This window comes from Pithys albifrons, chromosome 9 (genome assembly GCF_047495875.1).
Source record: "Pithys albifrons albifrons isolate INPA30051 chromosome 9, PitAlb_v1, whole genome shotgun sequence".
Taxonomy (NCBI): Eukaryota; Metazoa; Chordata; class Aves; order Passeriformes; family Thamnophilidae; genus Pithys; species Pithys albifrons.
In genome coordinates this window covers 5733565-5746483 of record NC_092466.1, presented here as the reverse complement: position 1 = coordinate 5746483, position 12919 = coordinate 5733565, and the positions used below count along the sequence as shown (strand labels likewise).

Below are 12919 nucleotides of genomic sequence, written 5' to 3'. Positions count from 1 at the left end.
TCCCATGAGTCTCTCCTTGAAGCACATTTAAGTAGTTTTGATGCCATAAGATGCTCTTCCCTCTTTTTTTCTAGGACAGAGTTTGCTGCGTCAAAATACTTAAAATCAAAATCACATTTTCAGCTGAAAATCTTTCAGAAATCTGTAGTAATATTTTATAGTCTCAGTCCTATTGTACATGTAATCCTTTCCTTAAAACTTCAGCTTTTGCTTACAACCAGTCCTAATTCTCTCACTGATGAAAATAATCATGCCCTGGAGCTGTTGTGCCTGACATCTCTAACTCTGTGCTTTACTGTGGAACAAGTGAAAGGAAGCAGCAGAATGTTGACTGCAGTGGAATTTTTGCTACTGTTTCCTTATATTAACAACTGTAATGTTCTGTGATGTGCAGAGGGGTTACCAAATGTCCAGCCACTGACCAGTAGTTAAAAGCACAGTTTAGAGTGTTTTGTTTCTCTTTTGTTTGTGGACAATGAACCATCCCATTCCCATAAAGTTACATTAATACTATGTCTAGTTGTATTTCTAGACAGGTTCAGTATTTAACAAGAAGGTCTATGTTTATAAAGAGCATAATTAATTAGTGAGGACCTCACCTTGACCTTGCTGAACGTATGCTGGGTCAGGGGACTGGAATTAAAGAGGGAATGTAGATTTCCACCAGTTCACCATGGAAATTTTATGTCAGAAAAGATAACAAAAAGGCAGCTGTACAGCTGTGCTAAAAAGGATCTTTTCTCCCTTGTGAACTGGGCAAAGTATTGTTTCTGGGCATCCATGATTTTTATATTCCCTACTCTCCAGCAAAGACCATTATTAAAATGATTTATAACTAACTTCACCTTTTATTGTGAATCTTGAGCTGTGCCTCCTGGGCAGGTGACACAGCCTTACACTGAGTGATGGAGAGCCTACTAAAAATGACAAATAACTTTTGCAGGTACAAATGGTGAGCAGTTTAAGGAGTGGGAGGAACGTGAATTTCCGGGTCCTGGATGTGGACTGGTGCACCTCTGACAAAGTGGTGCTGGCGTCAGACGATGGCTGCATTCGGGTCCTGGACCTGTCCCTGAAACCCTCGTGCTTCAGGATGGACGAGCAGGACCTCATAGGTGTGGTGATGTCTGTGCTGTCAGCTGGGAGATGCTGCTGCACTTACGGTTTGAAAAGGGACCATAAAAATGTTAGAACAGAGAATTGTTTCGTGAAGAGACTTTGATGCCTCTCTAGTGGTTTTCATAGATACAGAGCAACTTTTTTAGGCTTAGGTCATATGGATGGGTTTTTTGGTACAAGCTGAATTTTCTAAATACCATATACTTTTTAATATCTTAGAATAAAAATGAACAAAATAAGACCTTTTTGTGCAGATAATCTGGAATGTTGACTTAAAAAGCATTGGGGTATCAGTTGGATATCAGTTAGGTATCAGTACCTACATCAGTGATACTCATGACATGGTTTTGAAACATTTGACAAAGTGCAAAAATGTCTTTTTTGATTTTTTTTCAGATATCAAAAGCCAATTTGTAGATTGATTCATTGCTTTTCAAACTGAGCTTTAAAATAGTAATATTAGTGCTCCCTTTTTTACCTTATGTTTAAGAGGGGAGTTGAAATATTTAACGGATTAACTAAGCTACATTTTTTATTTTTTATTGCTGGTGTCCCAAATTCTGCTTTTGAGTCAAGCCCACCTTTACTCGTACAATTTCCTTGAAACATTAGATTTCCTTAAAACACTGTAGATTCTAACTAAGACATATTTGGAAAACTGTGGTGTGTGGGGAACTGTGGTGTGGGATGTTTGAGGAAATGTGATTTATCACAGCCATTTTTACTATCAAATGAGTGTTCTGTAATATTAAGTTCTAAAGATTAATGGTTTAAAACCAAGCACACTTAATTTAGGATATGCCAGCTGTAAGACTGCCTGTGGTTTGTCTGCCCTTCTGCCTCTACACTCTGGTAATCTTTTATTTACAGAAACACATGTATCAGATTGCTACTTGGAAGTACAGGGGATTTCTGAATGTTTAATAATCTGTCTGCTTGGTGCTTGTTTTACTCCTCAGTCACTAGGTGGCATTTACTGCACATCACCCAAACCTTGTACTAAATACAGAGTTACTGACTTCTAAATTTGTATGACAGCACTTAATCCTGTAATTTTCATTTTACTTCTTTGCTAATAAACTTCCCAACATCCTTTCCTGATGATGGATGTTAATCCTTGTATGATACTGTAGAAGCCACAGGAGCAAAGCTAAACATGCATTATGATGCATTTGGGTATAGCTTTGCTTATTTTTCAGCTTGCCCTTGTAGTAGCAATAATCATTGTATACAGCTCTACTTAATGCCAGTGTAATGCAGTCCAGGAGTCTGTGGCTACATTACTATGGAATGTCCTGAAATTCTCATTAGATCATGGTTGATAACCCTGTACCTTCTAGGAAATGTTTTTGCCTGAGTGTAGAGATAAGCTTTCCTATCTGCCAACCTGTGCTAGGTGTATGAATAGACTGGTATTTATGATTTTTTCTGGTGCTTGCAAACAACGTGGTGCATTTTCTGTTTCCTGAACACAGGGTTACACTGCACATTAACCAGTCGAAAATGAATCTTCTCCTTGTGTTTCAGAACCTGCCTGGTGTCCCTATCTGCTTGTTCCAAGGGCTTCATTAGCTTTAAAAGCATTCCTGTTGCATCAGCCATGGGATGAGAAATATTCTCTAGATATAATGGACATGTAAGAAGAAATATTTATCTATATATAACATTATTTTTTGAATCCTACATCTTTTGTTGGTCTTTCTGTGAAAATAACTGACAGATTTAAGTTTCCTCACTCTTTAAGACAGTCAAAAAGATAATTGGTTCACTGTTTATTGCTAAAAGTCACAAATATGCTTTAAGGTCAAGTATTTTATTTCTCATGACTTTCAGTAGCACTTGGCTATTGAAAACTGCTCTCTGCTGTAAGGTACTGGCAATATTTTTATGTCATTTACAGGTTATGTTACTTCTGAGAACAGCTGTGTCTTTTTGTTCTAGAAGTCAATGTGGTGGTCAGAATTGGTCCCTAAAGTGTAACTGAAAGTGATGCTCAGTGTGACAAACCTCGACTCAGTGAACCATCTTCACCTTATCACAGGAGCACATTCCTCTGTCCTGTGCTGTGTTTGGGTCCTGCTTGTGGACACAGAATAATGCTCTTGGCATTGACATTTTCATTAATTTTAAGGTTAATTAGTAAAAGAAAAATGGGAAAAGAGAGATTGGCACTGGCTCTGAGGTTGAGAGGAAGCAAAACAAAACTTCCATTACTATTTTGGAACTAGTAACTAGACAAAGAGTCTTTCATGAATGGTTTACCATAGGACTTTGAAAGATTTCCATATATGTTCTTGTGTTTTTCTACTACAAGTAGGACTCTTCCATTTCAGATAACTGTCATTTTGGTAATAAAATAACCTGTATTTGTTTCCCTTTTTTTTTTTTAAATCTAGTGATTATCCAGAGAATGAAAATATTAAAAACCTTCTTCAAGAGCAGCTGAATTCATTGTCCAAGTAAGAATTTTCTTATTATTACTGGAGTAAGGTGTGGAATTCTAAGAAGGCAAAAAACATGAAGGTTGTGGCAATTCACAACTTAATGAAGAAAGAATGGTTTTTGCCTCTTTAAGGATAAGCTTGAGAAAAGACAACTTTTCTTTTAAACAAAGTTAATTTTTATGTAACTCCTAAAATTGGTGCTTGAAAGATACTGATTAGGGTCAGGGTATATTGGGAACTGATCAGTGAGCATTTGAAATTTTTTAAGCAGTACTTCCCAGGGATTTATTCTTCTTTGATATTGGTCCAGACACTGCTACTTAAATACTTCAGGTTTTGGTAGGATATTTAATTCTTCTCTGAGGAAGAAAAGACAATTCTAAAAATCCTTTACTGAAGATACTATGTCAGAATAATGTTCATGCACGTTACTCTGCTTACACAGAAAGGGATTTTGACATTCCATTTAAACCATGAAAATTATAGGTAAAGCTTCCTTTAGTAGGATGGAGAAAGTAACAGCATATTTTTATCCAGTCTGAAACATATGTAGAAAATGTGAATTCATGCATGTGACACTACATGGTTGCAAAACTATTTGTAATTGAATTAATACTGTAATTAGAAAATTACTGCAGGCTAATTGATAGCTTTGTATGCACCCTTGTGGTGTTCCCCTGTATTGCAAGGATAAGGACTTGCTCATGGACTCACTGGACTTGCTTCTCGAGATCAGTTATATTTCAAATTATATATAACTGTTTTCATAAATGCATTTTTTCATTTCAGAAAACAAATCACGTATTTTAAGATTTGGTTTTTTTCACTTTGTGTGTGATATATCCTCTTTGGGTTCAAAACCAACCAACCAGAAAAACTTGCACAGCATTTCATTGATTATTTACAGCCTTTATTGATTATTTATGGCCTTTTCTTTTGCAGTGACATAAAGAAACTTTTGCTTGATCCGGATTTTACCCTCTTGCAAAGATGTCTCCTCATTGCCAGGTAGTGGATTCAGATAACTCTGGCAAATGTTTCCTGGTAAAATCTTGGTGCTGTTAATGCATATCAATGAGCTGAGGTTTAGGTTCTCAGCCTATTCTTCTTTAACTCAGTGCAGTTCCTAAACTACTTCATTCTCCATGTATTGGAGAGTTTTTAGGGCCAAGAACAGAAATTTTACCTTACTGAAACACAGTTTTATTTGCTTACTGGATACAGACAACTTCCTGCACTCTTGTGGTACTTTTATAAATGCAGTTCTGCCAACTATGTTAGATTTACTTGTGCAAAGCCCAAAAATGTAAATGAGAACTTCACAATAGATTATATATAAACAGCTTTTTATTTCAAATATATTTGTTCTGTGTCGTTCTTCTGCCTAAACTGAGATAATTGCAGTCTGTCTGTATTAAAGATGTTTTTCAAACTTAGTAACTTTTGATTGAAAGAGGATATTAGTGATTAAGTGTAAAATAATAGTAAATACCAATTTCCACATCTTCTATGCTGAACATCCACTGAGTTTAATTGCTATTATAGCCTTCCTTAACCTTCTCTTCTTGTAGTTTGTCCCATTGGTAATGCAGATTACTGGTGGTGTCCACAAGAATGCCTTGTCTTTGTAAAAAAATGGGTCATATTTTCATGTGGCATATGAAAAAACACAAACCTGTTTCACATGCTGGTTTGTATCTCCTCAGACTGTATGGGGATGAATCTGAACTGCATTTCTGGACTATTGCTGCCCACTATTTGCACAGCCTGTGCCAGGAAAAGCCTGCAAAGCAAACAGACACACCTGAACAGCTGGTTAATCCTTTGGATATATGCTATGACATACTGTGTGAAAATTCCTACTTCCAGGTATTTCAAAGAGTTCAAAACCAAATTTAATAAGAATGTCATCAGCACAATAAACACTCAGCATTGCAACCTTCTTATCTTGGAGCATTTCTCTGTGCATATTTCACTTTTATTGGTCACATACCACTCTGGATTAAATCATTGCCTGTTAATTAAAAATAGAGGGTGTTCCAAAAACTCTCAAAATACTTACATATCTTTTAAATTAATATTTACATATCTCTTAAATGCTTTGTTTTATTTCTTATAGTAGACTTAAAATATTTTTCCTTCTTTGTCCAGAAATTCCAGCTTGAAAGGGTAAATCTCCAGGAAGTGAAGAGATCAACATATGATCATACCAGGAAATGTGCTGATCAGCTTCTTCTCCTGGGCCAGGTTTGTGGGTAATATTTGAATTTTTTATTCTTCTTCCCTGTGTTTTATGTACTTAACCTATTCAAGTACATTTGTTTTCTAACCCTTGTTTGTTGTTTCATACTTTTATTAACTCAGTGCATAGTTTTTGCCTTGTTGGTATGTTATTACACTGTTGTCTGCCTGTAATGACATATGATAATGTTTGATGTTATCTGCTTCAGACTATTACATTTTTGTGGGAATCCTTTGAAAATTTTTCCATCTTGTGACTGGAAAAAAACCCCTACATTTTCAGTTTCCCAGAAATGACTAAAACATCTTTGGGATAACTCAGTGTGCACTTAGTGCTCTCCTTTGGGTAACAAGGATGTGCCTGAGCCTGTGGCAGGTCTGTACTGAGCAGTGAGACCCTGATTTGCTGGACTTGTACAGTTTGAACTATTCCCTGCTAATGAACTATTCCCTGCTACTGCAGTTGTGCTGGATCCATTTCCAAAAATAGCTTTGGTATTACTACCTTGAACTTAAATGATTTCTGTGCCACTTCACTTTGCTTTTGAGCAGGTCACCAAATCTTACCAGTAAAAGATACCTGAAATATTCTTGATAGTGTTTGGGGTCCTGGCCCCAAGTTTGTGCATCTTTACAATTTTATTTCTTCTCTGCCTGTTTAGATGTTTCTCTCATTTTGTAACTCTGCAGAAGTTTATAATAATACATATTCTGAATTATTTTTTATTTACAGTCATTAATTTACATTATATTCAGGATGGGTTTATAATGCTATTCTTATTACAAATGCTTTATTGAAATAGAAACTTAGTCATTACTGTGCTGGTAGATATTTTTACAGCCTGTTTTAGAATAACTTTCATTTGCTCCATGTCTTAAAAAGGGTAAAAATAGAACACTGACCACACCATATTCACTTTTGTTTGAAAGTCTTTCTATTTTTCTCTTCCCAGACTGACAGAGCAGTGCAACTATTGTTAGAAACCAGTTCAGAGAATGCACATTATTATTGTGACTCCCTCAAAGCTTGTTTGGTCACAACTGTCACCTCATCAGGTCCATCTCAAAGTACCATTAAACTGGTAGCAACCAACATGATAGCCAATGGAAAGCTTGCAGGTAAAATACCACTTTCTGTTTGCTTATAAACTAGTAAATGTGTTCATTATTAAAGCTTCTAGTGGAGATGGGAGAGGAGAGAGTCCTGTTATAACAGACTCTGTATGTTGCATGCGTTAGAATATGCCCTACCTAGAGTAGTCAACACAAAAATAATCAGTAACTCAGTTATGAAGTTCAATTAGTTTTGATTCATTTTCATTGGAAAAGTTACTTCTGGAGTAAATCTTTGGCAGTTGTTTGCAGAAAAGAGGCTGAGCACATAAAGGTATGTGTTTTCCACTGTTCTAATTAAAGTGTGAATTAAAATTTGGTGTCCTATTACAAAGATGAAATATGGACTTAGTTCCATTTTAGTTCAGACCTTGTTTCAAAATGTGTTTTCTTACAAATGCAGGTTAATTTTGCTTAATGCAAGAGTCATTCAGCATATGACAATTGACTGAAATACTCAGAGATGTGCAGAGAAAATACACATGTCTCTATTTGCCTGGAAAACTATTTTCCACCCTTTAGACAAGTGACACTTCACTGTCAATAATTACATCATGGACAATATTAAATGAAAATAAAGATTACCTATGAAATCTGTTTATTTGGTTTACAAAGGGCATTATCTCTTTATGATGAGGAATCCTGTGAACCCCTTTCTATTTAAAACAAAGATAAATGAGAGCTTTGTGTGGTCCTTCTGAGCTCTGTAGCCTGGGAAAAACCCCAATAACAGATAGACAGAAATTAGGAATTTTCAACATCTTCATGTGCTAAGAAGGATACAGAGATCCTTTTTGGGGGGGGAATAATGATGTGATCACACTGTTTTTTCCCCCAACTTACTATATGGGGTGTCTTTCCTCTGCAGAGGGTGTGCAGCTGCTGTGTCTGATCGATAAGGCTGCTGACGCCTGTCGCTACTTGCAGACGTACGGCGAGTGGAACCGCGCGGCTTGGCTGGCAAAGGTGCGTCCCTGCCCAGTCTCCAGTGTGCCAACAGAGACTCCCACTCTCTGCATATGTAGCTCTGAAGCCTCATGAGGGTGCTGAAGTTCTCCAGTCAAATAACTGAAACATCAGTTTGCATTACCTGCATCAGTTCTTCTCATGTCTTAAGCTACAACAAGCCAATCCATCAATCAGCACTGACAGGCTCTTCAGCCTTTTTGACTACACAGGTCTGCCCTGGTTGGCCAGGTTACAGGATTGGGGCCTAAAAGTGGTTGGAATACTCAGTTTTCTAATTTTTGAGCAGTGGTTTGTGAAATTGCATATAGCTGCAGCAGTACAGAGTTTGTAATAAACTACAAAATCCACTCCTGGAAGTGGAAAAGTAACTGGGCAGTGACTTTGTGCTGAGCTCCATGTGTGACTTGCTGATTTTTAAAAAAAAATTGCATCTCCTTCTGTTCTGGTATGCAGATATAAGTACAGTAAAACTACCTACACACAGCACTAATTCTCCACATTATAATGGGCAAGAGTCAGTAAGGGTTTTTCAGTCTCTAAGTAAAGTTTCTGTTATGTTTCCCAAGGAAAACATGGAATCTAAATGAGTAAATTTTGCTTGTAAAAAAATGGAGATGTTTTGTCCCTAAGTCTTCAGTAAAGGATGAAAAAAATTTTTAAGTTCTTCATACTTGGAATTTTAAAATGCTTGAGGTAAAAATAAGGTTGATCACATGTAAAAATGGAGTGACCAGAGTGGAGTATTTTCATACCTATATATTTCTAAGTTTCCCTTGTTTTAATTCAAGGGATATGTGTACTTTTTATTAAAAACTGATAATTTCAGATACTTTTACTTCTGCCCCAAGTGTTGCACTGGAAAGACTGAAACAGAAGCAGACTGCAGTCCTTAGCAGCAGCTGAGAACTCACACCTGGCTCTGCCATCTCCCACAGGTCCGTTTGAACTCGGAGGAATGTGCTGATGTGTTGAAGCGTTGGGTAGATCACCTTTGCTCTCCACAAGTCAACCAGAAGTCCAAGGCCATTCTTGTCCTCCTGTCACTTGGATGCTTTACAAAAGTTGCAGAGATGTTGCACAGGTAAAGACGAAACAGCACAACCTGTATTTTCTCTTGTCCAAAACTGCACAAGATTTAGTGACTCAGAAGTCAAGGAGGAGGAAGGAAGGGGCTATGCAGTTTCTGGCACTGGTTTCTACTTTAGCATGTTTTTCTGGAGTTGAATTTAACCTCAGGAGTGCATCATTTCTGTAGGCTGCAGCTGATAGATTTTTAAATTTACTGCAAGCTTTAAGATTGCAAGCACCCACTGACCAAGCAACAATGATTTATAGTAACTATGAATTTTTCTGAGTAACTTGAGCCTTAATCTTTCAAACAATTTGGATCAAATGTCAGTTGCTTGAGTGCAGGGAGGAAGGAGAGATATAAGAAAGTTTTAGAAAACCTCTGTGCAAGTGTTCTGGTGCAGTAACCTGCAACACTTTCCTGGTTTGTATCCTAACAAATGATTCTCTCTGTTTTTTTCCATTTAACAGCATGAGGTACTTTGATAGAGCAGCTTTATTTGTAGAAGCTTGTCTGAAGTACGGGGCATTTGAAGTTAATGATGATACAAATATCCTTTTCTGGAAATCCTGTCTTTGCATCTGTGTAGTCATACACAGTGAGTATGTGGGAGCCTCTGTTGGATGGATTGGTCTGCACAGAAATAGGAGTTCCTACTTCTGTTTTCCAGGTTGTGTAGTTTGAGAAACAAGTTAAAAGGAGTCATTTGCATAAATTGATATTCTTACCTCACCCTGATACTCTGTGAGGGCTGTGTCACTTTAATACAAACTTGAACTGAAAAAAAATACTGTGATAGGACAAAAAAGAAAGGATGATAAAGTGTTATTGGAAATTATTGCTGCAGCCTGTATAGTGAAATAAGTAGTTCAGGTATCTTTTAAACATTGTATGTTCAGGAAAAAACAATCCCTTTATTGGATCCCTCTGTACACCATCTTATTGTTTTAGTGACTGATGTCCTTTATGAAGGAGTCAGTTCTGAGACAGTGCAAACAAAGAAATTAAAGGTCAACATCAGATGAGCATTTTCAGCAGAAAATATCTTGAAGGTATCTAAAGAATTCCGTATCTAACCTGGTGTTCTGGAAGCTGAGCAGTTGCCCTGACTTTTGTATTTCATGCAATAGATAATAATGTATATGTAAATAATACCTGATCCTGCTTTATGGTCATCACTGATGGCAGCTTGTAAATAAAAAAGCCACTAATAAGTCATGAGATAACTTCAAGTCTAATTGACAAACAAATCTTATAGTGTGACCTTAATTTTTTTTTTAATTTCTGTTACAAGTTATGCCATTGTGTATGGTAGGTATTTTTATATATCTGAAATGTGTCTGCTTTAGTTTATATCACTCTGCCTATTGCCTGTCATGCTAATTTGCATTCAACAGCAGGATTTAAAGCAACTTTTTTCTCTCTATTTGTGCTGAAAAATATTGGATTGACACAATTGGCAGCAACATTCAGCATTTTCCCCTTGGGAGAGCTAAGGAGTAAGAAGGCAAAAAAAGATTCTGAGTTTTTTTCATGTTGCTATTAATTTGTGTTTTCCTTAATGCTTCATTTACATAAATTGATCCATGCTGTGTATGCAGATTATGCCAGAAGCTTGAAGCTCCTGGGCTTTAAACAGGGAGCTGTTCTCTTTGCCTCAAAAGCAGGAGAAGCTGGAAAAGAGATTCTGACTGAACTGAAACAGCCTAAGGAGGAGGTGACACAGGAGTAAGAATTTCATGGGTTTGAGCTGTTGGGGTTGTCTGTCAGAATGAGATTCCACTGTGTGAAAATACATTTTTCTCTTGGATCACTGTAATAGCTGAATTGTGTGATTTGAGCAAATACTGTTAAATGTGTTTGAAGTCAGAAATAAGAACTGTGTTATGTTTCTTTTTGCTAAAATTTCATCATTTTCACAAGAGGAGGAAGAAACCTGTAATAAAATTGTACAAGAATATTTCAACTTTTTCAACTGTAGCAGGAACTAAATTTTAAAGTGTCCATACCTGCATAAAAGTTGTAAAAGTCTAGTCCATTTACTTCTAAAAATCAGTTCTTTATAGTACTTCAGTACTGTTGTATTTATATGTATAAATGATTGAGTCTGTACTATAAAATTATAAATATATTTAAAAATAAATACAGGTCACAAAGCACACAGTTCTTCCCTGGAACAATGTGTTTTCTCAGTCCAGTTTTTCAGTTTAAAATCACTGTTCTTCTCAGTGGATTCACTGTAATGACATTTCAGAACTGTCTGGAATGAAATCTTTAACTTAGAAATTTGTCTCCTGACATTCCAGAAATCCATGAAACGTCCTTTTTTTTTCCATTAAGATGTTCGTATTTTTAAGTGCACACCCTGGAGATTAAATTCTGCCTTGTGTTGCCTGGTTTATGGAATCAAAAGATGGGAAATCGTATCCCAGGAGCAGCAGGACAGAACAGGCAGGGCACTGCTGGTGCTGTCTCCAGTTAGTTTTGGTTTTTATTTGAATGTGTGATTAACAATAGGTTCAAAAAGGCAAAATGCTGCCTTTTTCATTAGATACTTTTTATGCTAACACATCTTATGGTCCAGATACTCAAGGATGCCACCACAATCGTCTCCTCTCATTTTTGTGCCAGTATTTTGATGTTCAAGTACATGTTTGCATTATTGTTTCTTATGTCAGATATATTTTTGCTGTGTATTACTGATGAGAAGTTTTACAGCTGGGGAGTGGATGCTGATGTTACATTGCCCTTGCAAATTGAAGACTGTGGCATGGGAAAATTAGTCTTGGCTAAAAAATTAAATTCTTTTTCCCAGCTTGTTGGAGCTACTGAAGTTTAGTATGTTGTAGTAAAAAGAATCATATGAAATATCTCTTATTTGAATGTAATTTGTGGCTTGTCTACTTCTAGTGCATTGGATTTGTCCTTATTTGAGTATTTGTGGACAGGTATCTACACTCCTTCCTGGAGGAGCATCAGATGCTCTGGGACATCTCTAACTGCATAAACCTTTTGGTTCAAATCTAAAATAACATTTCTAGTAAGATTGGAAAGGTTAGACTTGTCAATAATCATGGTGAATATAAATGGAAAATGTGAGTTTCATCATTCTAAATGCAAGAGTTCTAATTGCAACGTATCTGATTTCTTCCTGCCACATCTTACATGGATCATAAAATACTTTGTTCAGTGTATGGTGAGCTATGCTTATATAGTTAGTTTAGCTTGGGAAAATAAACATAAAAGGAAATTTGCCTTAAGTATTAACTGGTGAGAAACAGAATTAAGCAAAATTTAACTGTCATGAGCAGTGGCCTGAATTCTGTCTCACATTGACTACTCTGACACTCCCCAATTCCTGCTCTTATTTTTCGTAGCAGTACCCATGGACAGGGTTACTCCACAGTTACTGTAAGCACACACAGGCTTGTTCTTTGGCTGATCGTGTGGAATTGTTTGTCAGTGAGTCTCTGGAATAAATCTGCTTTAATAGACACTTGGATTTGTAACTAATGTTTTTAAAGAAACACATTTTCAAAGCCTTTTAATACTGAATGTTTCTATAAAGTGTGCAGGCTACAGAGTACTGTGTGGCATTTTCAACTGAAACCTTGATGCTGAAAATAGAGTGTAAAAGTGATTGAAAAGTTTATTTAGATAATATTGCAGTCTCATTACAATAATAAAAAGATTTTTAAAATCTCTGTGTGTCTTGATTTAGCACAAAAGTGTCATCTGTTGCCCTGGGGATTGAATGCTGATTGTGTAACATTGTCCTTGTGCCTTCTGGACAGGAACAATGCTCAGGGCCTGGGTTTAATAGAGGAAGTGATTATCCTTTGTACATCTGAGTCATATTTTCCATATTAGTACTACTGAAACATTGTGCTTGAGTATTATTAATTCCCAAGCTTTACTAGCAAACATAAAATTTGTGTGGGTTAAATTAGAGCAGGACATGGTC

General features: G+C 36.5%; 1 protein-coding gene across 2 annotated transcripts in view; it reads left to right on the top strand.

Moving 5' to 3' along the window:
• WDR11 (WD repeat domain 11) overlaps window positions 1-12655 on the top strand; it is a 39494-nt gene extending 26839 nt beyond the window's left edge. For both annotated transcript variants that reach the window (XM_071563537.1, XM_071563536.1), the window contains exons 19-29: window positions 944-1115; window positions 2647-2755; window positions 3516-3578; window positions 4506-4571; window positions 5270-5432; window positions 5715-5810; window positions 6758-6923; window positions 7786-7883; window positions 8822-8967; window positions 9426-9508; window positions 10533-12655. In XM_071563537.1, the coding sequence (XP_071419638.1) occupies window positions 944-1115; window positions 2647-2755; window positions 3516-3578; window positions 4506-4571; window positions 5270-5432; window positions 5715-5810; window positions 6758-6923; window positions 7786-7883; window positions 8822-8967; window positions 9426-9508; window positions 10533-10687 (1317 nt within the window). In that variant the 3' untranslated portion in view covers window positions 10688-12655. The remainder of the gene's footprint in view (window positions 1-943; window positions 1116-2646; window positions 2756-3515; window positions 3579-4505; window positions 4572-5269; window positions 5433-5714; window positions 5811-6757; window positions 6924-7785; window positions 7884-8821; window positions 8968-9425; window positions 9509-10532) is intronic.
• Window positions 12656-12919: the final 264 nt, after the last annotated feature.